This window comes from Chrysoperla carnea, chromosome 2 (assembly GCF_905475395.1).
Source record: "Chrysoperla carnea chromosome 2, inChrCarn1.1, whole genome shotgun sequence".
Classification (NCBI taxonomy): Eukaryota; Metazoa; Arthropoda; class Insecta; order Neuroptera; family Chrysopidae; genus Chrysoperla; species Chrysoperla carnea.
In genome coordinates this window covers 12,205,300-12,232,897 of record NC_058338.1, presented here as the reverse complement: position 1 = coordinate 12,232,897, position 27,598 = coordinate 12,205,300, and the positions used below count along the sequence as shown (strand labels likewise).

Genomic DNA, 27,598 nt, shown 5'->3' with positions numbered 1-27,598 from the left:
TCGGAATTAATCACATAAGTGATAGCTAGCAAAAAATTGACATCACAGGTGAAGATTTATTACGGAATTTCTTTGACTTATCTTATATCTTATTTATTAAGGTTTAAATTATTAATATAGAAAAAAAGAAAACGATTACAAAAATATAAAAATTATTTCTATTGAACGAAAATTTTTTTTTTTTTTTAAATTGATACACGATGATATTTTTTTGAAAATACCACTTTTAATAAAAACAAAAAATTAACATAAAACAAAAATCATTTTTCAAAAAAAAAAAAATAATTTAATTATTCACATAATTACACAATAAATCAACTCTAACTTATACACAAAATACTAAAACCAAAACAAGCAGATTTAAAAAAAAAAAAGTTCGGAAAAACATTTGGAAAAACTATACAAAACAATGAACCATCTGCATTCTTAAAACACGAGAACATTATACTTTTTTTAATAATTTAAAACACACTGGAAAAATAAAGACACACAATATAATTACACTTTTAGATTGGACTGCACTTAAAATTTAATAATTTTTCAATTAATTTTAATCGATTTGCTGAGACAAAATAACATAATATTTAAAAAAACAACTCGCTTTTTTTTCTAAAATGTTCTTGACATTCGATGTTTGTTTTCACGAAATTAATGTTTTAATTGTGAAAAAAGTTTTTTTTAAGAAAATCATTGTTTTTCACTTTCACATATTTTCGAGGTTCACACGAAAACCCATCGAAACATTAATTTTTTTAAAGCCCAATAACATATAAATTTACATCACTTTTTCATCATTTTTTATTTTTTTAATAACTTAATTTAGTTGTAAAAAGACCATTGCAATTAAGGCGCACTATTCCGTAGGTACGATTTTTTTTTTTTACTAAAACAATATTACAATATTATGAAGAAAAATAATAATAGCATGTAAAATTCAAAATTTCAAAATCGTATCAATATCGCAAGTTAAAAATCAATCAATTTTTTAAAAAAATTACTCGTTTTATGCATAAAAAACCACAAACAAATTATATGTCACTAAAACGTTTTACATAAACAGAAAATTATGAAAATAATTAATTTGTATATTAAAATATAAACCGACCGTTTAATCACAAAACACGTTTTTTTGTTTAAAAATACATGCAACATTTAATTATTGTATAATCATAACAATGTTTATTAAGCCAAGTAAATAGATATAATAATTATATTTATTATTCACTTTTTTTAAAAACCCACAAATAATAACTCACTTTATAGACCTTGAAGGTCTCTCACATTGCACGCTGAACCGGTAACGTAATCTTAATTACATAAATATTTATTTCTCACATTTTTAATTTTGGATTTATTTATTTTGAGATTTAAAAAGAATAAAATGATTCTGTGTACAGGCCCGTGCGCACGGGTGGGAGTTTTGGGGGTCTAATTCCTCCATAAAGACCTGACAATACAGAGTGAGTCGTGAAGAATGCACCGAACTCCAGTGTCTTCTACACTTGAAAAAAACCGAAATGTTGTTCGATTTTCATTTGTTTTCAAGTTATAACGTAATTAATAAAAAAAAAAAGTGAAAAAAAAAAACAATTAACCGAGTTAATTGTTGAAATACCATGCATAGACAGTGTTGATTATGGAATCGTTTGTTTTTTTTACATCATGTAAGTAAAGAAAGATAGCAACTCTTAGATAGCCACATAGAACTGATTTTCCCATATAATACATACTATTTAATTTGCACCTAATTACCGCCCTCAAGAGTAAACAGTGATGTTTACGAAAAACATTTTCATACAAAAGTTGTTTACTTTTTTATAAGGATCATTTTTTACATTTAAGCTTTTGTTCTATCTCTAACGGTTTACAAGATGAGTCCTATGGACTCAAGACCTAATTGACCTATGCTGCTCATTTACGAACTCAACCTCAATTTTTATCTCCTGAGCACCCTATATAAATTTCAGCTAGATATGTTCTTTCGTTTTTGAGTTATCAAAATTTTGTTGGTAGCATCAACTTGGGACTAAACATAATATACATTGATATATTTCATATATACATTGTTATATGAATGAGCTTTTATTAAAGCAATAAAAAGATTTTCATGAATATTTTGACATAATAAAATGTTCTCTTACTAGAAAACAAAATTTCTTGTTTTTATTGACTTTATGACCTAACATGAACAAAAGTAGGTTAAATCCAACGCACCCTTCCCTTGGACGATTTTATAAAATCATCCTATCACTCTATAAAATTGAAGTCCCATCACTTCCCTACTTATACCTTCAAATTATTTCTTAAACAGAAGGCTTTACCTATTTTAAAAGAATTGTAAATGAAATTTGAAGATGAAACTGTTCTTTAGCGAGGAGTAAAACAACAAAAATCTTTTCAAGTTCTTAAAAATTTTTAAATATTTATTTATCTATAAATTTACAAATTAATTCATAATATTAAGCTTTAACTTTTGACGGTTTTTCTGTTTCATATTCGTATTCGATTTCTACATGTGGTTTCTTTCTCTTTAATGATTTTTCTTTAGAAATTGTTTCTTTTGTCGTTGATGGTCCAGCAATATCCTAAAAATTTTAATTTAAAATTGAAATATTTTAAGCGTAAAATAATTAAAACAAAAACTTATGATTTATAATTCGATTTACCTCAATATCAGACGTTTCCGATTCGAAACTTGAGTCTAAATCAACTTTTTCACGTTGTCCACTGTCGCTATCCTGTAACAATTTTTAAATATTGATATTAATTAATAGAAAATTTTAATTACTTCCAGATTCTAAGGGTTGATTGGAATAAATACTTACAGCATCTGAGTCATCATCCATATCACTATTATATTCAATAAATTCTTTTTGTAATTCCGCTTCTACTTCTTTATCCATCTCTATTTCTTTTTCTTCTTCCACTTCGTCCTCATCTTCCATTTCACTCTCTACCTCATTTTCTTTAAGCGCATCTTCAAATGCTGTTTGTGGTATGTTATACAAATCTTCATACTGCAAATTAGGAGAAAAAAAACTCAATTTTAAGTAAATTTCAATCTCTTATCAGTTGCGATCTCGAGATGGTTTTGAAATTTTAAGTAAACTTCATGATCTTTTATCACCCGAAGAAATTGAATTATTTTAGCTACACTTATTTTTTCTGGGATTTATAGATTCGAAGATATTTAAGATGATAATTCTGGTTTAACCAGTATAATGATAATTCAATACTTACCACTCCTTTTTTAAGTCTGTCCAATAATGTTTTTTCAATGCCTTCATCAATTCGAGCAGCAACCAAAGCTTTTTCTTCTCGTCTACGTTCACGCCTTTCAATTTTTCTTTGTAATGGTACCAATAATTTTCTAAATAAACATAATTTACATTAGTTGCAATATTATTACTAACATAGATTTTCTTAGTTTTTCTAGTTTCAATAATCTAGAGGGTGCTCGGGGGTAAACCAAAACATTATACGAATACTTACTGTCTACGTAATTTTAACTTTCTCATACGTATCAAATACTGTGTAATTTTAACGAATCGTTGTTTACATTTCTGTTTAATAAAACCTTGCCAATATAATAAATTTTCATTAATTTGATGTATAGCTTTCTCAAAATTTCTAGATAATTTTACTTTTTCCCATGTTTTACTTGGAAAATGTGCACGTTCAGCAGTTTTCATATACAAATAAACAATCCCTTTTTCTTCTCGTACTGTAGCATATTGACTGTTTGCTAACGGGCATGACGAACGTGTACATAAACCTGTTAGATTGTATTCATTTCTACAAAATCTTTGTGACTTCGTCCTAAAAAAAAAAAAAAAGTTTACGGTGAAGTGGACAAAATAAATAAAATCATTTAATAACTTACTGTACTTTATGTGAACAAAAAGTTTTGTTTATTACACTCCAAACAACCTAAAAATTGGAAAATTATAGGTTAGTTTAACGTAAACATTAGTTTAAATGTAAAATTACATACGTCGTCATGCTGCATTTTGATGGTCTATGTTTTTATTAAATAACTATTTAAATTCTTAATTAAATGTCACCGAAATTCTACGTTAAATCGAAACCGCTTTAAAGTTAAAAGCACATACACGTGGGTTTCGAATTTGAAAGAATTTGACATTGAATAACATCAACTTTCAAGTAACTTTCTTTAAATGAATAACATCTATTGAATAAAAATAATACTATTCTAAAGCTACGTATACACGGTATAGAAGAATTAGCTAAGGAGCTTGCGTGAATCTAACAGGTCCAGCTTCAAAGCCCTGGCGAGAGTGTTTTTTTTCACTTCTCTTTAATTATGGAAAAATAAATATAGCTATAAATGGAATATGCATTATACTAGAAGTAGCATCATTTTCATCGGACAAGGGTAAACAGTGGTCTTTTTCCATTTTAACTATTGTTCAATCTCTAACGGTTTACAAGGCTCAATTGACCTATGTTGCTCTTTTGCGAACTCAAACTCACTTTTTACGTCCTGGGCACGCTATAAAAATTTCAGCTTGATATCTCCTTTCGTTTTTGAGTTACCTTGATCACAGATGGACAGACGGGCGAACGGACAACCGAAAATTGACTATAATTTGATTATTTTATGAACACCTAGAAAGAGTTCCAGAAAAATCAAAATCCATTCACTATATCTGGGTTCCGTCATTTTTCATTAATAATGACTAATTGCACTCGACTAAAACGATCATTTTTATGTAAGTTTTATTAAAAATCATGAAGTTTATTTTAAATCTTTGATTAAAAACGGTGCCAGACGAACATCCCAGAATCATGAAAATACTCAAAATTCACCAATTGTCACTTCTCTGGAAAATAGACACTCCACCTTCTTCAAAAGTTTTAAGCGTTGATCTCAAGTTGGAAATCTAAGAGGTTTGATATCCAATATAATTACAAATTTTGGACGAATGTTACCTTTGATGATTCAAAGAAGAAGAAGAAAAAGAAGAAAAGCTGTGGCAAGTTCACAAATATATTTATCAAAAAAGGAATCATTCAAAAAATGTCAAATATTCATGTGATTACATAAATTTAAATTTTATTTGATATTAAAATTGTTGGAGTAACCGAATATAAAATATTAATACCACCATGTAAAATACAAACTCGACTAACTTCACACTGGACCAGATATCTCGAAAACTGGGAAAAAATAGAAAAATCAATACATTCATTTTTTTCTAAATTTTTATAAAACGAAAACGTACAACTTCTGCTTGGACATGTTCGGCAGCCACCACTACAATTGTATGAAATAAATTGTCCTTTAAAACTGCAGCTTGTGGCCCTAAACATTCTATATTCGGATCTTCCTGCTGAATTAATGCAAATGGTACGTTTATACTTTTCTTAACTGCTGCACGATTATATCTGAAACGAATACAAAAGACTTATGTATTGCCATGTATACTATAAAATATAAAATTCTATGTGTGTAAGTTTAAACGAACTTAACTTAAAATCAATTTGACGGATTTTGAAGAAACTTAACTAGAAAAATTTACTTACTGGGCGGCAGGTCTTATATCGACAATAATAATCTGATCCGGTGAGTTATTCAATAAATGTACAACGTCGTTTGCACTAATTCTAGGGCAAAATTCCAACTGTAAATCACGTAATTCCACATCAGATATATCCTATAAAGAATTCCAAATTTCATATTAAAAACTATATTATACAGATAAATACTATCAAAATTACCAATTCTGAATTGGAACTCCATCCGCCATTTTGATGTTTACGTAGTGTTATACTACGCTGGGTAGAAGAATATTTCTCAACCGAATGAGAAACACAAACAGCAATATCAACTTCGGGTAAATCAGAAAATAATAAAATGCATTCATTGAAACCAGATGACAACAAGGTATCTCGTAATTGGTGTAGAACGGCGAGGCCAATAAATAGTGGAAAAGATGAATCACCCAATAATAATTTATCCCACAAATGTAAAATCTTGTGCAAGGGAAACACATCTGCAAAAATTATTCAGGACCAATTGCAATCTAGCCATTAAGAAGTGTCATACTTACGTGAAAACATTGTTAAAAACCATGGTATGGCAAATAATTCTGGAATAAAACTAATGGAATGTAAATGATTTGCCAGTTGTGGATCATGGAATGCAATAATTTGTGAAAATTTTGCCAAATATTCTTGAATTATTGCTGAATTATCTTTTAAAAAGAATTTATGTAAATATTTTGGAATGAATTCTGATAAACATGCATAGGCACGTGCTGAAATTAATAAAATTTAAAAAAAATTAGCATTTCTAATTTTGGCCTATGGGTGAATCAGTCGTATACCTTCATTATTAAAGTTTAAATACAAAAATGGCGCTGTTAATGAATCAAGACCTTGCCAATATACATATTCTGGATTACGAACAACCCAGGCTTTGAGAATACGTTTCAATTTACGATGACCTTCGCCTGAAGAGAGTAATTCGTTATATTGATGACATCTAGGAATGTCGACTTCGATCTAAAAATAATTACCTATTTAATGTAACTCATACAAGTATCCAGAGCAGTGCAATTTGACTACGAAATTATCCTAAAGAGCCAAAATAAAGCTAAATGATAAATAACTATTTTCGAGTTTATGCCTGGTTTTCGAGATATTGAAGCCTAAAGTAAAAAATTTGAAATCAATTTTACCATTTGGCAAAAAATCTTGAAAAAATGTGATTAAATCTCGATTATCTCAAAAACCAAGAGAAAACTCGAAAATTAAGATATTCTTAACTATCGTTTCATTTTAACTAATTCTAGCAGGAAGTGTCATCAAATAACGGCACCACGGATTCTTTCGGTAGCATTTCCAAAATTTTATTTATATTACCTGTCGGTCAGTAGACGTTTGAGTTTCCTTATCAATTCGAATATAATTTTCAACATACGATCCACCTACGTTCAATAATGCAGCCCAAATAGGACCTCGTAATAAGGGTGGAATATCAATTTTTGCCTCTTTCACGATTAAATCTCTTGTCGATGGATAACCCTAAATTCAGAATTTATTTAAATCAAAAACATCCATTTCTTTTTAAAGTTACCTTTAACATTCGTCCCAGTAAAATAACACGATGAAATTGATATTCAGGATCCTTTTCCCGAATAATTAGTGGAAGTTGATCAGCGTCATATGGTTCGGGTTCAGCATCGTTAATCTTTTTTGATGTGGTACGAATTAACGGATAAAAACATTTTAATGGGATATGACTAAATCGTTTGTATAAAGAATCCAAATTTACGGGAACAACACGTAAATCGAGTAAAGTCTCTTCGCGCCTCTTACCTCCGAGGACCTTACCATCTAATAAAACAACTCTGAAAAGGTAAAATAATTGTAATTAATACTTAAGGGGGTTATATACGGGGAGTGTGAAGGCTCATTTTCTGGGAAATTTTTTTTACGAACAATGAGAAGGTAGAACTTTTTATTTTAAGAATATGTAAAATCTCAAATAAAAATCTTAATTAGAGCAGAAGTTGCAGGCTAGAAGACCCCTGGTGTTCTCTATCTGTATTATGTCTATCTCTATGATAAATCAACTTACTTTGGTAAATTTAAAATTGGTGGCTTATTTAAAATTAAACCTTCTTTTTTCAGTTCCGTATAAATATCACCTCCCGCTAATTGCCACCAATAATATAGTTCTACGATAGTAAATGGTGCACATAATTTTTTCTTTCGCTCGGATTCACTTTCATTTTCTATTTTAAATTTATCAAAAATTGAATTTTGTAAAATCTCAGCCGTTGTTAAACGTTTATATCCAGTTACTTGTAGGCATGACTCAATTAAATTCGTTAATTCCGGTGATAAGTTCTTAAAAAATTTAAAAAATGCATTTAAAAAACAAAGATTAGATTTTATTTATTCAATACCTGATATTTCTCTAGGCAGTTATGTTCTCGTGCAATTCGTTCGAATGTTGAGCCATTTCCTTCTAGTAAACTCAAAATTTTGCGTAGTAGTTGTTTAAGTTTTAAGTTTGTCCAGAATGTTATTCCTAAAGCTAATTCCGCTAAAATTATACCAACTGACCATAAATCAGGTTTCGGACCTAATGATTGTTTCATTGGACCAGCTAGAAGTGCTTCCGGTGCCATATATTTGGGTGTTCTATATAAAAAAAATTCATTTTTCAAAAAAATATTAATTTAAAACAAATTATTAATTAATTCGTAGGAAATTGGACTAGGAGAATAAATTAATTAATTGAACGTTTCGTCATTTATGTACGATGACTTCCTCATGCAACATATTACTAATATGTTGAAACGAATTTATTACTTTGTTAAAATAAAGTATAGCGTTCATTAAATCAGCGATTTTTTCTTTTATCGTCAGTAAAACCCCTTATTCAAAAATTGATTCATAAAAAATTAATTAAATTATAAATTCTATATTATTATAATTATTAATTTAGTAAATAAAAAATAATCCAATTGACCCCGACGTGATTTGAACACGCAACCTTCTGATCTGGAGTCAGACGCGCTACCGTTGCGCCACGGAGTCGTTGAAATCAACACTCACTAGTTAAACATATAAACTACAATAATAACTAAAATAATAGATACATTCGAGTAAATAATAATATAAAATTTGACTACTCATCGGGTATTTTATCTTATTAAAAACAAATTACATCAATCATTAAATTTTAAATACTTTTTTGGTGGATTAAATGTTCGAAATATAAAGAATCCACCTTTTTTTTACAGAAATTGACATAAAATGTATACACCTAACCCTAAAATTTATCTAGTTTTTTGTAATATCTTTGCAATCTAAATAGAACCACCTCTTTCAAACTTACGAGCTCAACGATTTTTATTAATAAAACATTATTATGGAGGGTAGAGGTAAACCGCATTAAATCGATTCGGTTGAACCGTATTCGATTCATGTTAAATTCATTTTTTTTATCGGGATGTGCTAAAATTGAGAGTCATTCCATGATAAAATTCAAATATAATAAACCTCGCTATCCCCAATTGCTCTGACTTTGGGCCAAGTGTCCCTCATACAGAGAAAGTAATGACGCATTTTGAATTTAAGCAAGCTAAAATAAATAACATCATTTTTTCTGGACTGTTTCCGAGTTGTAGATAGTTTAGAATTTGATAAAAACGCTTAAATGATCAGTTAAAGAATAAAATCAATGGCTGTAATTAAAGAATTTGTATATTAATTTAATTGTGACTTATAATTATTTTCACTACAGATCTCCTGAAAGTCGTGATCTTTATTATATCATTTCTTATAGTTCTAAATCGTCGGCGCTACTAGAAATTCGAAGAAAACTCAAAGATATAGAACGATTCAAATTTTTTGATCGAAATATATAGTTTTTAAAAATTAATTCTTTTCAAAACATCTCGAAACTGGGATGCCCTGAACGTAAAAATCTTGTACACTCAAAAAGTATAATAAATAATGTTGATTATTTCGATACTTACCCAATAGGAAATGGGACATATTTTCCATCGCCTGTCATATAATACAAACCATAATTAAAAAACTTAATTTGATTCTCTTTATTTATGTAAATATTCTCTGGACTAAGATTACGATGAACAATATCTTTCTCATGTAAAAATTTAAGAGTATTTAAAATTTGGTACGCAATAAAAAATAATTCCTCCTCATTAAATACTTTCTTTTCTTGAGAATATTTCTCTAAAGATTCACCCCAAATTTGTGAAACCACAATTATTCGCTCTAATAAAAAAATAAATATATTTTGCCTTAATTTTTATTTTAAAATATAAAGTTTATGAAAGAAAGCACTAACCATGTTTACTTCGTATGATATCCAAATATCGACATAAATTTGGATGTTCAATATCTTTTAATATTTGTGATTTGCCAATGATGGTAATTGAGTTTGGTGTTAACGGTAAACCATTTGTACCACATGTATCAGATTCATGGGGTCGAGCGAAGAACGTCATGCCTCCAAACTGCAGCAATGGATTCTGCAAGAGCCCTAGAGACATGTCGCCCTGCAACACAACACCCACATCTTAGTATATTCATATAAATAATATTTTCAAAGTTTTTGAAAGAAATCTTTTTTTTTTTAAATTTTAATTCATTAGTTATTGAAATAAATACCATGATACTCGAAATAAAATTTTATTTAAAATTTCACTTCAGGCTTACATTTCACAACAGACTTAAGTTAAAAATAAATATTGAAACATTACCAAAAATCAAATTTGGTAATGTTTCACATATTTTTTTAAATTTTGTAAAGAATACTTGTAATGTGCTATATGAATAATTTTAGCTACTGACGATGATTTAGCTACTGTTGTGTTTTTTTAATATTTTTTAAATAAAATATCTTAATATACAATTTTATTTCGAGTATTGTGGTATTTATTAACAATGAGTTTATGAACAAAGAAAATTATGCCGGTTTGCAAACTAGTGTTAAAAAATATGTCATCCGCCTGCCCACCAAAATAACTGTTGATAACTTATAATGTTTAAATATGCAACAATGTGTTACAGCACGAAACTCCTTTTTAAAACAGGGTCTGCCGAACTCAAAGATATTGTTTACGGCTAAAAATTCTGTTCGAATATGTGAAGCGACAACTTTTGACGGCGAGTTAAAAGGCAAATCAATAATAAAATTGAAATCTGAATTATTTTTCGATAAACTTGTACTATCAAAATAAATGTTTGTACAAAAAATTAGCTTATTCCGTTAGATTCCGAGGTGAAACCCTAAGATGATTGCGGTATATAGTGGAAACTTGAATTTCACCAGTAATTTCCGAGTTAGTTGACACTGATTATTGATTTGCCTCTTTGTTAACATTTGATCATGTCGACAGAAGTGAACTCCTAAATGTTGCTCGAAAGTCTGAAAAATGCTATACTTAAGACTGAATATTTTAAATGAAAAATTATTTTAGATGTGAAAGTTTTAATGAAAAAAGAACAATTTAAAGGAATACAATTCTTAATTAAAAATACAGCAAATATTTAATCTTTTTCAGCAATCGCAGTAAGATGAACATCAGTTTCTTGTTCATTTAAAATTTTAAAATTAGGATGATCTTTTGAAACAACACCAATTTCTAATTCGTTTGGTTTAAAATCAACGGATAAAATTGTTGATAAACATGAAATAGCCAATTGAATAACTTCATCAGTATTCAAATCTTGTTTCTTCTTTAATTTCTTTTCCAAGTACGAATTTCCTTCAGTTTGTTTCGCACCAACACTAATTGCTCGATATCCACAATAATATCCAGCTGGATCAGTTTTGTACACACAAGGTCCATGAACGTCATCGTATGCAATCATGATCATGCTGCAACCAAGTGGACGCATTTCGGCGTTTTGTGTGTATACTTGTGAAATATCAGCCACACGTTTACACAATGTATCAACAGGCATATCGGACCCAAATTTATATTTCCAATTAGCAGCTTCATAACGGGATCTTTGTACCTGAGATTTACTGTCGGCTATCATTCCAGTCATCACACAACCTATACGATCGGTCAATTTGTACAGATGAGCAATTGTGTTTGGATCAATTAACTTATCTGGAATTTTCTTTTGAGTAACAACACATGCTGAATCTACTCCTTTTACAGCAACCGATGTCAAACCGGCCTGGTTAATTGCTTTAAATGCGTATTCAACTTGATATAAACGCCCCTCAGGTGAAAAAATTGTTATATGACGATCGAAACCAGCACTACTTCCTCGTGCCATTTTCTTTTAAATTTTTAAAAGTAAAAATGAATAAAATTGTATGTACCTTAAAAACTTTGACGTTCTGAGTTTATGAAACTAACAGTCAACACAGACAATCACCATATACACAGCAGTTTTTACAGCCTTCAATTTCCTACGACTCATGCAGTGATACCGATATTACCGACATCAGTGGCGTATGGTCATCGAAACGAGCGCGCGTCTTTTTAACTTACGATTTGTCAATTATTTTTCAATGATCCACTATTAATATTGAAAAGCAAAAATTTTCAATTTAGTACCCTTATATATTTTGAAAAATGAGTTCTGATAATTAAAACGATAAAAATTTAAATTTAGCCGAAGCTCAAAGTGTACAATTATCGAATTGTTCATTTATTTATCTTATTTTGGTTATATTTTGATTTTAACTTAAGTGTTTTAATGTGACTGAAAAGGATTGCCAAAACAATCGAAACCAATCAAGCTAGTTAATAATTTTTTAAATAGAAACCAAATATTTTTATTGAGAGTCCTGAAAAGGATATATATGTTAACAAAATGCATAAAACAGCCCACAGATATAGATTTGGCCAATGCCTGTTTTGCTTATTCCAAAAAATGTCACTGGGTCCATGGTAGATTTTGCGACTTTGTGACAATGTTTTAATAAGTTGAAAATAATAACTTTACCCTTAATATAATTTTAACATTAAATATTAAAAAATTGAAGCCACGGCACTGTTTTATTTATATAAGCCGCTAAATTCAAATTGTGTGTTTCATTTTTTACTTTTTTTAAATTTTCCTAATCTAAATAACATTATTAATGATTAAAATAAAATTTGAAACAAATTTTAGGGAATTTTCGTTATAGATAAGTTGTTTTAAATAAAACATATTATTCAAATCTATTGATTTAACTTCAAAACAATTTAATAACCTATTAAAAATAGAAATTCTAATCGTAAATAAATATTGAATTTCTGTGAAATAATGTTCTATTATTAAAATATTTTATCATCGGATATGTAGTAATTTATTTTTAGGTACATGTTTCGGTAACTTAAAATATTTAGGAATTTAGGAAGTGGTTTTATAATTATCTATATTTTTTGCAGAAAACACACTAAACATTCGTTTTCCTCATTTACTTTCATTTTATCATTAAGTTCAGTTTATATGTAACCTCTCGAAGTTTTTCCAAAAACCTTAAAATCTTATCAAATATGTCATCGAATATAATCGTAAGTAAAATAAAATAAAATATTATTCATAATTTGCACGATCATTTTAAATGATTTTGATGAAGTTCGTGGTTGATGTTTAAACACAGCCGATTGTGTTGAACACAACGTGTGTAGATAAAATTATTTAGTCATAAAGATGAGTTCAAAAAGTGAGGAGACAACTTCGGTATGTAATTTTTGTAATTAATTAAAATCAATCAGTAAATATATTTTCTAATTAGATATTCAAATCACGTTCGATTGTTTACATTTAAATAATGCCTTGAAGTTGAAGTTCTCTTTTCAAATTTTGTGTATCTATGGGAATAATAGACATTAAACTAATATTATTTCTTTTTAATTAAGATTTAATTAAAATGAAAATGAATAACTATCGCCTCAACTATAACTTAACGGTAAATCGAAAACTTTGAGCAATTTTAAGTTTTCATAGATGTGGCATTTTTTTTCGGCTTTTTAAATTTCGCTTTTTTTTTTTTTTAATCACAAATATTGCGTAATAATATTGTTTATAAGTTTTGTATTGTAGGTGTTTTAATTATATTCCATTTTTAGAAAGATTAATAAATTCTAAATTGATACGTAGTTTTATACTTTTTGGGAAGTTTATTTCGAAAGGTGCCTCTTAGGATAAGAACTTGTATTTTTTTATTTTACAATCCCAAAAGATCACTTCTAAATGTTATAAAGTGTGTCTAGTTTCAAGTGTGTTACTTGTGTTCCATCTTTTTCGCTGATTATTTTAGCTCCCTAATTATTTTGATAGGTTTTGAGTACACCTCTTTTAAGCATAAACCATTTCAAGTATAAATATCCTCGAATTTTACAGTAGAAAGAAAGTTTTAAATCGTTTTAAATTTTCTAGTGACAAAACTCCATATTAAGAGTATTTGAGACATGAATGAACAAATAGTTTATGCTGTCAGTTTGGAATAAATTAGTGCCTTATTTTTGCAATGCAATTTTAATCTAAAGAGGCCATGGTATAATAATTCCGGCTCAACTTATCATCATTTCGAGTAGTAAATATTGTGGTAAAAAATTATTTCAATCGTCCTCTTAAGCTACTCCAAAACGACCTCGCAATATTAGATAGGAAAATGACTTTCTGTGAAACTTTTTCTAACCCACCCAGATTGTTCTTCAGATCGTTTTGATCAAATACTCTCACGATCACAAAACTTTTTAACGAGTAGTTTTCGAGCTATGATCAAAGCTACGAAATTTGTTTAAAGAGTATGAACCATGTATAGAGAATAATTCCAACTTTCTAAATTCTAGGACTCTAATTTCCCGTTGTTAAAATAATTGAACACTTGGTTGAATCAGAAGATTCTAGATAAGTTTTCTTTTTATTTTAGTGTTTTTCTTTTTAACTTTTCAACGAGGTTAGAAAAACTTTAATGACCTTTTGAAACACTTATACAATAAAGTTTAATAATTTTTATGCATGAAAAATTTTCTATTGTAAACAATAATTTTTGCATAGTTAAAATTTTAACTTTTATTTCCACTTACATAAAATGATAGTACAGAAGCTATTGTAAACGAAAAAGTAAAAAATAATTTTACTTTTCTCAAAATTTGGGGTTTCACATTTTCAATTCGTAAGTCTTTTATTTCCAGGCACTTGCAGTTGCAAGGTGGTTCCCAGAAAAAGTGTTCCAAGTGTTTTGTTAAATAAATCATATATCATAAAGTTTTATGAACACATTCTTACTACAGAGAGATAAATGAGGAGCTTATCTGCAAACCGGGTTTTGTCCAAAAATTTCCAAAGTGGGGTTTTGATTGATTATTACTCTATAGGCTCGTTTACATCAGAAACAGTATTCCATTTTGTGCAAAAAAATATTTGTCCCATTAAAAACTGATGTTGAAAATGAAGGTTTTGTGCAAAGTGTGTTTTGTCCACCAGAAGAGGTAGGGTTCTAGCAATGCAAACCGTGTTTTGTCCACTCAGCCAATAGGAACTGTCCTTTTGCTCATGTGACTAACCACCTATTGGTTACTTCAGCTTCAAAATGTACCTGTTGGTCATGTAATTACGCAAGCGAAGAAGAATGATGTGAACAAACTCCTACAGAAAATGTTTGATGAAAACTGGGCTGACAAGGAACCTTTAGAAGATCTACGGCTTATGTGGTATAAGAACATTATTTTTGAAAATCCAACAGCTATTCAAGAAGCTGAAGAAGAAGAGTGTGACTGTCTGGCAGAGGAAAGGTGCGACCTACACATATAATGAACTGTTTATGAACCCTATAACAGAACTGTGTTTACCTTTTTGATGTTGATATCAATAAACACGTTTGCATTCAAAACGAGTTTTGTCCAAGATAATTTTATTCAAACCGAGTTTTGTCCAAACATTTCCTGCAAAACGGGTTTTGTCCAAACTATAATGTTGATTTTTAACACTTTATTGTTTACTTAAAGGTAAAGTTAGTATTTAAATTGATTTAAGGAGTTAATATAAAAGAGCAGAAAAAAATTCAACAAATAATTATAAAAAGAGATAGTTGTATCAGTTTTTTCTCCCTCCTGAAAAATCCACCGAATGTGACAAAACCCGGTTTGCAGATAAGCTCCTCAAATGTGGAATCAACCATACTAAAACTAAAATCACTAACATAATAAAACGCATTTTGGGACAGATGTAGTGTCAGTCACATATGGAATTAGCCTGCATATGAAATATTACTTACTCCGATTTAGTTGATATCCGGGAAATAGCAGAATATTTCCCATCATATCTGGTTCTGAATTTCATTGTAGTGCGACTGCGATTCGTTTATATTAAAAGGGCTCTTCATGTTGGTACCTTCCTAAATTCCTGTAAAAAGTTGCGTGTATCCAGCCAGTTCTTCCATGAAAGATAGTCGAAAAATATTGTTTTTTAATAGATATTTTAGAAGTTTTCATAGAGGTTTTTTATTGTAACTTAGTTGTAAATTTATGGCTTCGGGTTGCTGGTTCATTCTATTTCTAAAAAAACCAAATAAAATGCTATTTTAAGGAATTTTTAAGCTTTGAAACGATTTTTTTTTCTGAAGATAAATAAAATTTGATAAAATGAAAATAAAAGCTCTCGTAACATAAATGGCAGACTATTTTATTCTGTAATTTTTTTAAACTTCAGGGATATCATGATAATTCTTGTAAATATGATTTGAACCGACTTCATGCTCAAAAAATTGTTTATTTTATTTATTTTTAAGCTAATTATGCAATAATTTTTTTAATAAAAACCCATTTTACAAGTTTTTTTGAACACATTTTTAATTCTCGTCATAATTATCATTTTTTAATATTTCAAAATATTCAATTTTCTTTTTTTGATAACATCGTTACTAATCAGCTTACCAATTGAAGTAGGCCACTTTAAATTAAAATTTTTTTTCAAAGTTCAATTGCCCAAAATAACAGTTCTAAAATTGACCAGAATGGCGCTTATGTAGTGTGAATTTCTCTATCCTTGTCTAACAATTTGGTTAGATCTTTATCTTACTCTTATTAATTTGAGCACTTCTTTTGAAACTAACACTTTTATTACAGCAGCGCCTCTTTTTTTGCTGCTTTTCGATGGACACTTTATATATACAGAGACAATTCTCCTTATCTCTACCTTCCATACTACTAACTTTTCAAAGTGGGATTGGTAGGGAAATATCAACTTTTCAAATCATAGATTTTGAGTTAGCAATACTGCTTCATGTGATTATTGCATGGATGTATTATAGAAGGATTATTTATTGCAAGATTTCATAAAATTTATGGCGACTACTTTTATTATTTTTGGCTGGAGTTACTATGTCGTTATTTTTTCGAACTACAGTGAACGTGTATCTAAGTTAGCATCTCTTTCCTGTTGGCTTCATGTCGGATGATAAAATACACCTATAAAATCTCAGAAACCACTTGTATTTATTGAAATGATGTAATTTTTGTAATCTCAAATGATTCATTTTGAATTTAAACATGCATAGTTGTTCCAATTTGCATTTAACACCTGTTCTTAAATTGTAAATAGTTAATTAACCAATTAAAATAATTTGTATGATTTAACACAGATTTAAATGAATTATTGTTGGTTGGCGAGAAGATGAAGCATGTATTTAATTTTAACATTTATTATTATTTTGTGGTGGTGTGATATGCATGTTTAAATTTATTAGTATTGATATTGATTTATTTGGAAAAGTTTCATATCTTTATTGTTTTATTATTACATATGCATTAAAATTAAACATTACATAGAAATAAAAAAAATGATGGCAAAAAGATTATTTTATCGTTGTAACATTACAATGACATTGTACCCTTTAAATAGTATTATAAAATGTCATGTAGTCAGTCAGTGGCGTAACTACTCGACTTAGATGTATTTCTCAAAGAAAAATGGACCCACCTGAAACTTATTTATTCATACAATACATATTATTTCGAACTTAAATATACGCAAATACATTGATAAGATTGGAAACGTCTAGATTTCTTTTTCGTTTTCAATAGAAATAATTGGTAAAGAGATCCAACTTTCTTGTTCGGTATTACTTCTCAGATAATTCAAACACTACTTCTAGTTTTAATCAGTTTCAATTTCGAAAAGGATATTCCTGTACTTGCTACTGTCACAAAAATATGTCCGTCCTGTGGACACGATAACTCAAAAACGAAAAAAGATTTCAAGCTGAAAGTATTTTATTTCGTTAACTACGATATACACCAATAGATGTCAGTCAAGAGTCATATTTTGCAGTTTATGTTTCAGTTTTTCCTGAAAACCCTGATAAAACGACGTTTTTCAAAAATGAAACCTAGCTAGATCGACTTTTCGCCTCAAAAATCTCTTTATAGTACAAGGTACTTCTTTAGAGTCGTGGGGCCAGTGTTCCGTGGAACACAGTGAACACTACTAGTTACGCTACTGTAATTAGTCTTGGTAAAAAATCATTTTCTAAATTGTATATTCGTAATTAATAAATATAAAAACATTTGTAGCCTTGACATCGTCTTTTCATTCTTAATCTATTTTAAGTACCCAATACCTATGTGCATTTAGAGAAAATCTGTGTTTGTTTTATTTTATTAAAAAAAAAATATTTTGACCAAATTTAGAATTAAAATTGAAAATTGTATTTACCCTTTTTAATTTTTTATTTAATTAAATTTTTTATCTACCTATATGGGTATTATAATTATAATTTTAAAAAATTCATGAGCAGCCGATTTCCATCACTAAGATCATATTTCTCCCTCAAAAGATGCTTTTGTATTGAAATATTCGTTAAAGTTTGGGAAAGTGGTAATTCATTATTACTATGAGGGCGTTGGTGTTCTAGGAGGCTGACATCTCCAAAAGATACTTTCTCGATACGGAGGCGAGATATCGATTTTCAACTCTTCCCGTTGATCTGAGATTCAGTGTATAAGTCTATATTTTTGGGGAACATATGACTAAAATTATTAATTATTTTCAATATCACACCAAAGATTATCGAATGTCCCATATTGTAGCTTACGTAAATACATTATATTGGCTCATGTTTGCAACGTGTTGCTAACGGCAATATCGTAAATAGTACCAGAGCTGTGTTAGAAAAATTTTTCATGAATGTTAATACATAAGATTCATAGTATAAACTTTACTATCACATGAGATAGGAGAACTTTTGACCAATAAACAATTTTTAACTTTTAATGAGATATCAATTTTTAGCCGATTCTTATTAATATAAGTTATTTTATACCTTAATAAGATTAAACTGATAATTACTTAATCTTTTCTTTTTTTTTTAAGTTAATTGATTTTTTCACTTGCTAAAAACACAACCTCTCCAATGCTCTCCGTGTTAATAATCTTAGCTTTAAGTTTATCTCGAGGCAGAGACACTCAATCGACTTAAATTGTAAGCAAGGGGAATGGTTTTAGATGCATATAAAGTAGTAGGGTAAATTTTCCGAATTTTGATAATCAATTTCGAAAATTTTAGAAGGAGACTAATTACTTTTTAATTGAGTTAAGACTAATTTCTTTTTAAATAGTCTTATTTGTAATCCGTGCATTTTTTGTGACACTGAGATACTTTCGGATAGATTTGAATCATTACAAAGTACAACAATTGAAAATTTCCAATCTTTTAAAGGTTTTAAATACGATTTTTTTTTCATTTGAAGATCGATTTAATATGTTCAAAAATTTTAAATATAAAATATTTTATAAAAGTTTTTTAAGTGATTTATTGTAATGAATTAAATTAATCCCTACTAACAATTATTTAACCGTGTTTCTAATGGCATTGTCCCCTGTGTTATTTCCTGTTTGACTGTTATAATTTAATAATTTTATCATATACATTCGTTGTTTTTTTTTTTTAGTCGTTACCGATCGTAATCGGTATTGGAGTAATCGTAACAACGTTTATTCTCGCAAAAATATACTTAACAGCCCCCAAAAAGGATAAGAAAGAATCAGCACATAAAGGTTTGTATATAAATTTTTTTATCGTAATTTTACGGTTCAGAAAATGTCTTATACAGCGATCAGTTTGTTCTACGGTACCTCCCTTTGCTTCATACGCACTCCAGGAGTCCTATGCTTTTAATAAACAGGACATAATTTTAGGAATTTTTTAATATATATAAAGGAACGAAAGTTATAACCATTTTAGTGCAACAGTGTTTGCCTCACAACAGTAAACAACGTAGCAAATTTTTATAAACAAATGGGATTAAGAATATTAATAAATTTATCTGTTAAAATTTCAGATAAAGGAGTAAAGAAAACACTTTTAGATGCAACAGCAAAATATGCTTTGCCATTAATAGAAAAAGAAGAACTAAGTCATGATACCAGACGGTTTCGTTTTGGTTTACCATCAAATGAACATATCTTAGGCAAGTATTCAAATTTTGTACAGTAACTGAATAATGCTACTTCTTACTAAGTTTATATTTGTTCTAAATTAAATTTCTTTTTGATAGTATTATTTGAAATGAGCCAAATTATTAGAAACTTATAAAGTATTATTTTTCGTTGCTAACTCAGCTACATATATGGCAAAATATTGGGTGTGATATATTAAAATGGAACAACCTAATGAATTTCTGACTGATCTATTTAATTTTCGAAGAAATATTTCAAACAATACAACCAATTTCAATTGACGACGGTCGAATGCATATTTTTCGTAGTGTTTAAGCCTTTGCACACTTTTGCAACCCCTTTACATTGAAAAAAGGGTTAAAAACTTGTATGCGAATTGAATTTATTTAGCATTTCAGCAAAAAATATATATAAACAGGTCTAAAATTATTTTGAAGTTTGAGTGGATTTTGTTATCGTGTCTTAACTGTATTATTATTATAAATATTCTAAAAAATGTCTAACTTTAAATTTAGGTTTACCAATTGGTCAACATATTCACTTATCAGCCAAAATTAACGATGAACTCGTAATACGGGCATATACACCAGTCTCATCTGATGAAGATAAAGGCTACGTTGATCTTGTAATCAAAGTATACTACAAAAATACACATCCAAGGTTTCCCGATGGTGGAAAAATGTCACAATATTTAAATGACATGAAAATTGGTGATAAAATCGATGTACGTGGTCCATCCGGACGATTACAATACCTTGGCAATGGTAAATTTTCAATAAAGAAATTACGAAAAGATCCACCACAAGAAGTTCAAGTAAATAAATTGGCTATGATTGCTGGTGGCACTGGAATTACACCAATGTTACAATTAATCAGACATATCACAAAAGATCCTACAGACAATACAAAATTAAGTTTATTATTTGCCAATCAGACTGAAAAAGATATTTTAGTGCGAAAAGAATTGGAAGAGGTATTAGAAAAGCATCCAGATCAATTTAAACTTTGGTATACTTTGGATACACCAAGTGAAGGTATGTATTTTTATACCATGCATACATGTAATATGCAAGGTATACTAAGTTTAGTCCCAAGTTTGTAACGCTTAAAAATATTGATGCTATGAACAAAACTTTGGTATAGGTGTTTATAAAATCACCTAATTAGTCCATTTTCGGTTGTCTGTTCGTCTGTCTGCCAACACGATAACATGATGAACAATAGTTTGAACTCCCCTCTTGGATGATTCCTGCGAACTGCCTGATCCTAGAACATTTTACCTGTTAAGACAAACATAACGATATCTCATCAGCCATTAAAAATCCATCAAAGTAAAGTTAATTAAGTGAAGAATAAGATGAATTGTATTTGTTACAGGTTGGAAGTACAGTACCGGTTTCGTAAATGATTTAATGATCAAAGATAATTTACATGAACCATCAAAGGATACGTTAGTATTAATGTGTGGCCCACCACCAATGATCAATTTTGCCTGTATGCCAAGTTTAGATAAATTAGGTTATGATCCTGAGCTGCGTTTTGCGTATTAATTTAAAAATAAAATTATGGTTATTTAATGTATTAAGTATAACGTTAAGAATATTTTTACACACCTCGAATATCGAATCGGTTCGATATCGATATAATTATCTTGTTAATTAATTCATCAGTGTTATCACTTTTTGTATGTGTTTCGTAAGTGTTTCTTTAATATATTATTGGAAAAACAATTTTAAAATAAATTTATTTTTTTCTTAATAGACCGTGAGACAAAAAGGATGCTTTGTAAAATGATTAATACGTACTTGAAAATGAGTGCTTGGCTTCCTTTTGGCAAATCTAAAAAACTTCTCTTCGACTTTTTTCGAAAGATCTGCGTTCTCAAATGAACATGATAACGTCATATTTAAGCTATCGGGCTGAGAAACCGCAGCAGAGAATTTTTGGGACACTATGACCACTTGATAACATTAACAATTATTAAACAATTGGGCAAAAAATGAACTACGTATGTATTGAAAGGCAAAAATACTAGAGATATGTTTGAGATCGTAGAAAAGCTCATCGATGCAGTATTTTTGTCGGACAAAACATTTTATTAATTATTAATGTTATCAAGTGGTCATGATGTTGACAAACTCTCTGCATCGTTTTCTCAGACCGACAGCTTAAATATGACGTTATTGCGCTCATTTGAGAACGCAGCGCTTTCGAGAAAAAAAAACCGTAGAAAAAAGTTTAGTACACTCCGTAAAAGGAAGCCAACTCACGAAGTTTCAAGTATGTCATCATCCTTTCTGTCCCACTGTCTAAATCAAAGGCCGGTAGTCATGATAGATTCCATGTTAGCATCCTTTTAACCACTTTCCCGCTCATGTAACCTCACGTAGTTTGTTTTCTTGACTTCTTCGCACTATTCCATGGAATCCACGTCACCATCTGTTAAGAAAGAGATAAATATGTATGGAGGATGCCAAATTTTCAGAGTACTGTGAAAGAACTGAAAAAAATTAATAAAATAGAACTTTTTTTTTCAAAAAATTTATATTTATTTAGTTTTCTCATAGTACAAATTTTAAACTAATAAATAACTGCTAAAAAATACTGATTAAATAATAATAAAAATTTTAATAGATGAAAAATGAATTTTTCTATTGCACAATTTTTAATCAAATATAAAATTTTTATCTTGGCTATCATTTTTTGATTATACTTTTAAGAAATTTTTTTTAATTACAATAAACAAATATTATTTATGGTAACAAAAATGTTTTATTACACCATTCGTGTGCAAGCATGAAATGAATTAAAATCAAATTTTACTATTATTATATCTACAGAATGTATCAGTATTATTCCAATAAGTAGGTATAATATATGAAGACTTTAAAAATTTAAAAGTTCACTTTGACTTTGTCACATTCTTTAGACGCCAAAAAAAAAAAAAAAAAAAAATTATTGTATAAAAATTTCATAATTTCAACAGTGGTTTGACATGAACACATACTTAGCCAGCAAAATGTTTAGCTAGTTTACGCCCAGAGGAGGGGAGGTACCATATTAAAGGTATCATATGGTTATGAATATTCCAGTCAATTTTGATCTATGAACACTATGTTACGAATTTTTTTTTTTTGCAAGCAATTGATAATTGACTGATACCAGTATTTACATCTTATATTTTAAACTAAACATAAATTTTATTATTGGAAAATTCATTTTTTATATAAAATTATTTACAATATTTTTTTCCCTTTTTATCACCTAGAATAAATTATTTTGTTAAAAGTTTACATGGCAAAGAATAAAATTTAACTATAATATTTCATAAGGATTGCCGAATTCTGGATGTGTGAAAGCATTATTTATTACATAATAATTCTGAATAGTAATATTATAAATAGATTAAATATCAAAATCCGAGCCGTATTAACCACTAGACAGAGTAGACAGCTGTCTACTAGATTCCGTTATTAATGATTTGGGGCAGATTGACTCCCGAAGTACTCGACCTATTTCAGTTTCAGGACGGTTTTCGGCCTAAAATTAATGTTAGTGTCAGGAACTGGGATCTTAACATCGCGACAGTGACAAAAGTGGTCTAGATGTACCGACTATTCATTAACCGTCATATCAGAATCGGTAGTTAATCTCATTGAAGCAGGCGATAAAGAATTGTACCCCAACCTGAGACCACAACCTTTTTAGAGGACTGGATCTGCGCTTGTCTGTAATCAAAGATATTCAACAAGATATTTCTTATTAAAGGATGGCGGTAATTGATGAGCAGATCCTCTAGAAAGCACTACAATCCAATTTATTATATAATAATTTACGTAAATTAGTTTTTTGATAACGTAAACTGTTTAATAAACGTTCTCCATGATGTATACAAAAAAATTAAAATACGTTCAACGTATAAATATAAAATTATTGTAAAAATGGTAAATATGATATCTTTAAAACATAATTTAAACTACATTTAAAATAACAATAATCTGGAGTAAAAATTAATTAATACATAATCTACATAATAAATTGTTTATAATAAAAGAAATTTTAACATACAATGTTTACGATTAAAAAATATTAAAATATACGGATACGGGCGATAAATTATCAAATTTATATCCATTGTAGCTGATAATAAAAGAATAAACTAATATTAGAATACCTTGATAAAAATTCTATAAATATATTTAATTTTTTTTTTAACTCAATGTTTTTACTTTGCGAAATAATCAGTTAAATTTATTAAGTTTTAATAAAATTAAGTAAACTTTGCATTTAGTTATGAGATTCAATAATATGACTTCAACTAATAATTAATTAGGTCATTGAAATTGGCAAAATTAAATTTTAAAAGAACGACGTGGAAGGCGGTGATTTTCGAATTGAATATATTCGTTGTGTTCAGAACCAAATTTATTGCGAAAATACATTTCACACTCTATTCATTGATTATAAATCTTTGAACGATAATTTAAGCTTTATAGCTAGCTTTGTTCTGTACTCAACGAATAGCGTCCCAAAATTTTATTACACGATTTCGCACTCATAAAATATATGTACAAAAATGATCCACATAAAATATGTGCATAAAAGATATGTATTACTGTTTAGGATTCCGTTGTCAAATGACAAACACATCTCTTTTATATTTCCAAATTTTTAGAACTTGAGTAATTTAAATATCTTACAATGTTCACTTAAGGTGTGTCGACTTTTTTTTAGTTTGTGATTTGAATAAGTACGTATTCATAGGAGGTAGTTGAAGTCCCTCCCTCTTCGATCGAAAAATCTAGCCCATTGCAAGAAAATATATTTCGAAAAAAAAAAGTAAAACAGTACTGATTTTCACAAGTGTCAGAGTTTATTGCGAGTCGTTTTGCGACAAAATTTTCACAGAACGTTTTCTTTTTTTAGTATTTAGAATGTCAGTTGAAGCATACGATTTTTTAAGATATATGATTAACACTGATAGAAAGTGAGACAAATCAATTTTTATTTCGAAGAAAAATAATAATATATTCTTCGTAATTTAAAATAACCATGATTATTTTATGGCGTATTAGGGCAATCAGAGAGACAGACGCTTTAATATTATTAAAATATATTCCTGATACTAATAACACTGAAGATAAAAGTATGAGCTCAGTTTCATGTTTCATTATGAATTTTATATCACTTTCTTTAGCGCACAGTGTATTTGAAAAGAATTTGTTTTACTGGCACGAAACAGATCAAAATTTCTAATCCAAAATAAGATTAGTTAGGAACGCATATCTTTTGAATAAAAAAAAATATATGATAATATATCATATTTGAATGTACGAACTAAAAATATTTAGAGCCTGTATCATACAACCAATTTGGATTCAGCTGGCTCAGGTCGTTTTGGTGGAGTTGGTGGTACATAACTATATAAAAATATTGAACATATAACTAATGTTGCGCCAACAGCAAATTGAAACGTTAAAACAAAGTTAAACAAATAAATTGATGCAACACACGATATAATGATCGCTAATGACGTAGCAAAACCTTTTAAAATATTATCCGCATATTTAACAACTAATGCAACAATTAAACCACCACCAGCTTGTAACACAACCAAATACCAAATAAAGGCATCGTAACCAAAATAAAAACCTAATCTAGTGATTTTTTCACCGTCAGATACCATGCACGTAATCAAACCGAATGGTATCGATAACAAACTTAGCTGAACATTTCGCATCCACACGGAAATATCAGCACCTTTGAGCATTTTTTCAAAATAAATACCCGCAAAACCACTTAATATACATGCAGTGAACGCTGCGGCAAATCCAATTAAACGATTTTGTTCAGGACCTGACGTGGAGTGAACTACTGACCCTGTTGTGTGAGCCAACTGTACCAAAATAATACCAACTACCAGAACTACTAATGCAATCCATTGTGTTGATAAAAGTCTACGACGCAAAATGAGGACAGCAAAAACAGCGGTTGTTAATATCTTTAACTGATACGTAACCTAATAAAACATAAAGAATATTTTAAAAAAATGTGAAAATGAGCCATAAAAATAAACCGACAGCTAAAAACAGATTTTTGAGAAGCTTATACAGGGTGTTCTGTTATTGATAGCAGAAAATTGTACTACTAAATTAAGCTTATCAAGACAAATGGAAAAGCTCTATACCAAATTTCCATTTGAGGCCTGATGCGGAAGATGTAACTATAGGACTGTGATTCAGATCTAAAAGTGGAAAATAACTTTTTCCTTCGTCGTTATGAGCTTATTCTGCAGGATGACGATCTGCAGTCAATAACAGAACGCCCTGTATATCAAGGAGTCGACTCCTAAACCGTAAAGGTATAGAACAAAAGTTTAAATGAAAAAAATGTTCTATAGGTAGTAGGTACCCTCAAATACACACAATTATGAAACAGTACCTTTCAATCGTATCCAAAAATTTGTTATCAGTTGCCGAGCTAAAACTTTTATTACCTGATACGTGGCGGCATCCAAATGCGATGCAGATACATACAATAAATTATTTTGAATTATATACAACAAAGATGGAACACAAATTTTTAAAGTATCCACTGGTTGTTTAACAATTGTTGCATGTAAGGCTCTAATAAAGCCCTGGAACGTTTTACCTTCTTCAAAATAAACCACAACCAAACATGTTACCAATTTACATAGTTCAGACATTAAAACCGCTAAAAATATAAAAAGCAAAACTTACAAACTTTGTTTCAAATACAAATAAATGAAATTTCACCTGTTGACGATATAAACAAATCACCGGATCTTGTACGAGCATATCGCATACTAAGACCCAAAATTGCATTTTGTAATGTTAATGTAACAAGACTGATATATTTTAAAACGTTTGCATTTCCATTAACGCCTTCTACTAAAACAAATTCATGGTTTAATATAAAATTGGGTTGTTTGTAAGTTTAATTTATTTAAAAAATAACTCACTCTTTGGAGGCTGCATTGTTGTAAATGATAATAATTCAAAACAATAGACAATTAAAAAAATTAAAACAACCTAAAACATGTTTATTGAAAAAAAGTTTTAAAACTATTTTGCCACATAGCAAAAATATTTCCTATATATCTTTGTCGGGGCCATATGATAGACTCACTCCCTGCATAATGTACTATTCTATTCAAACAAATACAGTGTTGCCTTGTTTATCAAAACTATTTTATCAATTTATTGTCAGTGACTAATTTAGCAATCAATCAAACTCTATTTTTTTAATTAAATTAATTTTTTTTACTGATATAAACGAAGGCTTTAGATAATTATTTACAAATTCCATGCAATTTTAATTTTGACCATTTTAATCAATGCGGATATTGTTTTAAATTCCTCCAAATATACATGATTAAAAAAATATATTTCAAATCAAAGTTTTGAGCATTTAGTCGCAAGATTTAGCCTAGTGCTGTATTTAGGCGATGTGAGTGCTCAGTTTACTAGCTGAGCACTCACATCGCCTTGATAAAATAGTGCTAGTATACCGACACTCCATATATGATAATATATTTTTTTTAAGATAAAAGAAGTATTGGTACTAATTTTTTTTTTGTATTAGAGAAAAACAATAAAGAAAATTTTTCAATAATGAATTACAATTCAAATTATTTGTACCTCTTATCGTAATTAGT

The 27,598-nt window shown here is 28.9% G+C and overlaps 5 protein-coding genes and 1 non-coding gene across 7 annotated transcripts; 1 reads left to right on the top strand and 5 right to left on the bottom strand.

The window, feature by feature from the left end:
- Positions 1-2,448: 2,448 nt before the first annotated feature.
- LOC123293218 (protein MAK16 homolog A) lies at positions 2,449-4,134 on the bottom strand. Its single transcript, XM_044873961.1, has 7 exons — positions 3,995-4,134; positions 3,884-3,930; positions 3,493-3,819; positions 3,241-3,370; positions 2,826-3,017; positions 2,667-2,738; positions 2,449-2,585 (listed from the first exon to the last, which is right to left on the bottom strand). The coding sequence occupies exons 1-7, from the start codon at positions 4,007-4,009 to the stop codon at positions 2,460-2,462; spliced, it is 909 nt and encodes a 302-aa protein (XP_044729896.1). The 5' UTR covers positions 4,010-4,134; the 3' UTR covers positions 2,449-2,459.
- A 945-nt stretch (positions 4,135-5,079) lies between these two features.
- LOC123291490 (TBC domain-containing protein kinase-like protein) lies at positions 5,080-11,953 on the bottom strand (the record flags this gene model as incomplete). Its single annotated transcript, XM_044871796.1, has 13 exons — positions 11,846-11,953; positions 9,854-10,064; positions 9,519-9,780; positions 7,938-8,175; positions 7,607-7,878; positions 7,103-7,376; positions 6,889-7,050; positions 6,351-6,528; positions 6,075-6,281; positions 5,743-6,017; positions 5,548-5,678; positions 5,247-5,409; positions 5,080-5,181 (listed from the first exon to the last, which is right to left on the bottom strand). Coding segments are annotated over exons 2-13 (2,469 nt in total), but the record flags the coding sequence as incomplete, so codon positions are not given.
- Trnaw-cca lies at positions 8,503-8,574 on the bottom strand. The gene has a single exon. It is a non-coding gene; the product is annotated as a tRNA-Trp (tRNA).
- On the bottom strand, positions 11,029-11,850 carry LOC123292245 (proteasome subunit alpha type-6-like). The gene has a single exon (XM_044872821.1). It carries the CDS (start codon positions 11,797-11,799, stop codon positions 11,059-11,061), a length of 741 nt encoding a protein of 246 aa, XP_044728756.1. The 5' UTR covers positions 11,800-11,850; the 3' UTR covers positions 11,029-11,058.
- Positions 11,954-12,910: 957 nt separating the features above from the next.
- Positions 12,911-21,650, top strand: LOC123293130 (NADH-cytochrome b5 reductase 2). The gene is made up of 6 exons (XM_044873845.1): positions 12,911-13,028; positions 13,377-13,426; positions 19,413-19,518; positions 19,803-19,931; positions 20,436-20,954; positions 21,298-21,650. Exons 2-6 carry the CDS (start codon positions 13,388-13,390, stop codon positions 21,468-21,470), a joined length of 966 nt encoding a protein of 321 aa, XP_044729780.1. The 5' UTR covers positions 12,911-13,028; positions 13,377-13,387; the 3' UTR covers positions 21,471-21,650.
- A 2,962-nt stretch (positions 21,651-24,612) lies between these two features.
- Positions 24,613-27,053, bottom strand: LOC123291969 (UDP-N-acetylglucosamine transporter). 2 transcript variants are annotated; one of them, XM_044872454.1, is made up of 4 exons: positions 26,903-27,053; positions 26,697-26,831; positions 26,417-26,634; positions 24,613-25,939 (listed from the first exon to the last, which is right to left on the bottom strand). In XM_044872454.1, the coding sequence occupies exons 1-4, from the start codon at positions 26,916-26,918 to the stop codon at positions 25,280-25,282; spliced, it is 1,029 nt and encodes a 342-aa protein (XP_044728389.1). In that variant the 5' UTR covers positions 26,919-27,053; the 3' UTR covers positions 24,613-25,279. The 2 variants fall into 2 exon arrangements, with proteins under 2 accessions (XP_044728389.1, XP_044728390.1); XM_044872455.1 differs by having other exon boundaries at positions 26,697-26,828; positions 26,903-26,973.
- Positions 27,054-27,598: the final 545 nt, after the last annotated feature.

Bases quoted from the DNA above. Each gene is read 5' to 3' on its own strand.
- LOC123293218 (XM_044873961.1), bottom strand. The intron at 2,739-2,825 runs GTAAGTATTTAT...AAATTGTTACAG, and splicing joins TGGATGATGACTCAGATGCT to GATAGCGACAGTGGACAACG. The intron at 2,586-2,666 runs GTAAATCGAATT...TAAAATTTTTAG, and splicing joins CGGAAACGTCTGATATTGAG to GATATTGCTGGACCATCAAC.
- LOC123292245 (XM_044872821.1), bottom strand. From the start codon at position 11,799: ATGGCACGAGGAAGTAGTGCTGGTTTCGATCGTCATATAACAATTTTT.
- LOC123293130 (XM_044873845.1), top strand. From the start codon at position 13,388: ATGAAAATGAATAACTATCGCCTCAACTATAACTTAACG. The intron at 19,932-20,435 runs GCAAGTATTCAA...CTTTAAATTTAG, and splicing joins ATCAAATGAACATATCTTAG to GTTTACCAATTGGTCAACAT. The intron at 20,955-21,297 runs GTATGTATTTTT...TATTTGTTACAG, and splicing joins TTTGGATACACCAAGTGAAG to GTTGGAAGTACAGTACCGGT.
- LOC123291969 (XM_044872454.1), bottom strand. The intron at 26,635-26,696 runs GTGAAATTTCAT...TTATATTTTTAG, and splicing joins TTTGTTTATATCGTCAACAG to CGGTTTTAATGTCTGAACTA. The intron at 25,940-26,416 runs GTAATAAAAGTT...ATGTTTTATTAG, and splicing joins TGGATGCCGCCACGTATCAG to GTTACGTATCAGTTAAAGAT.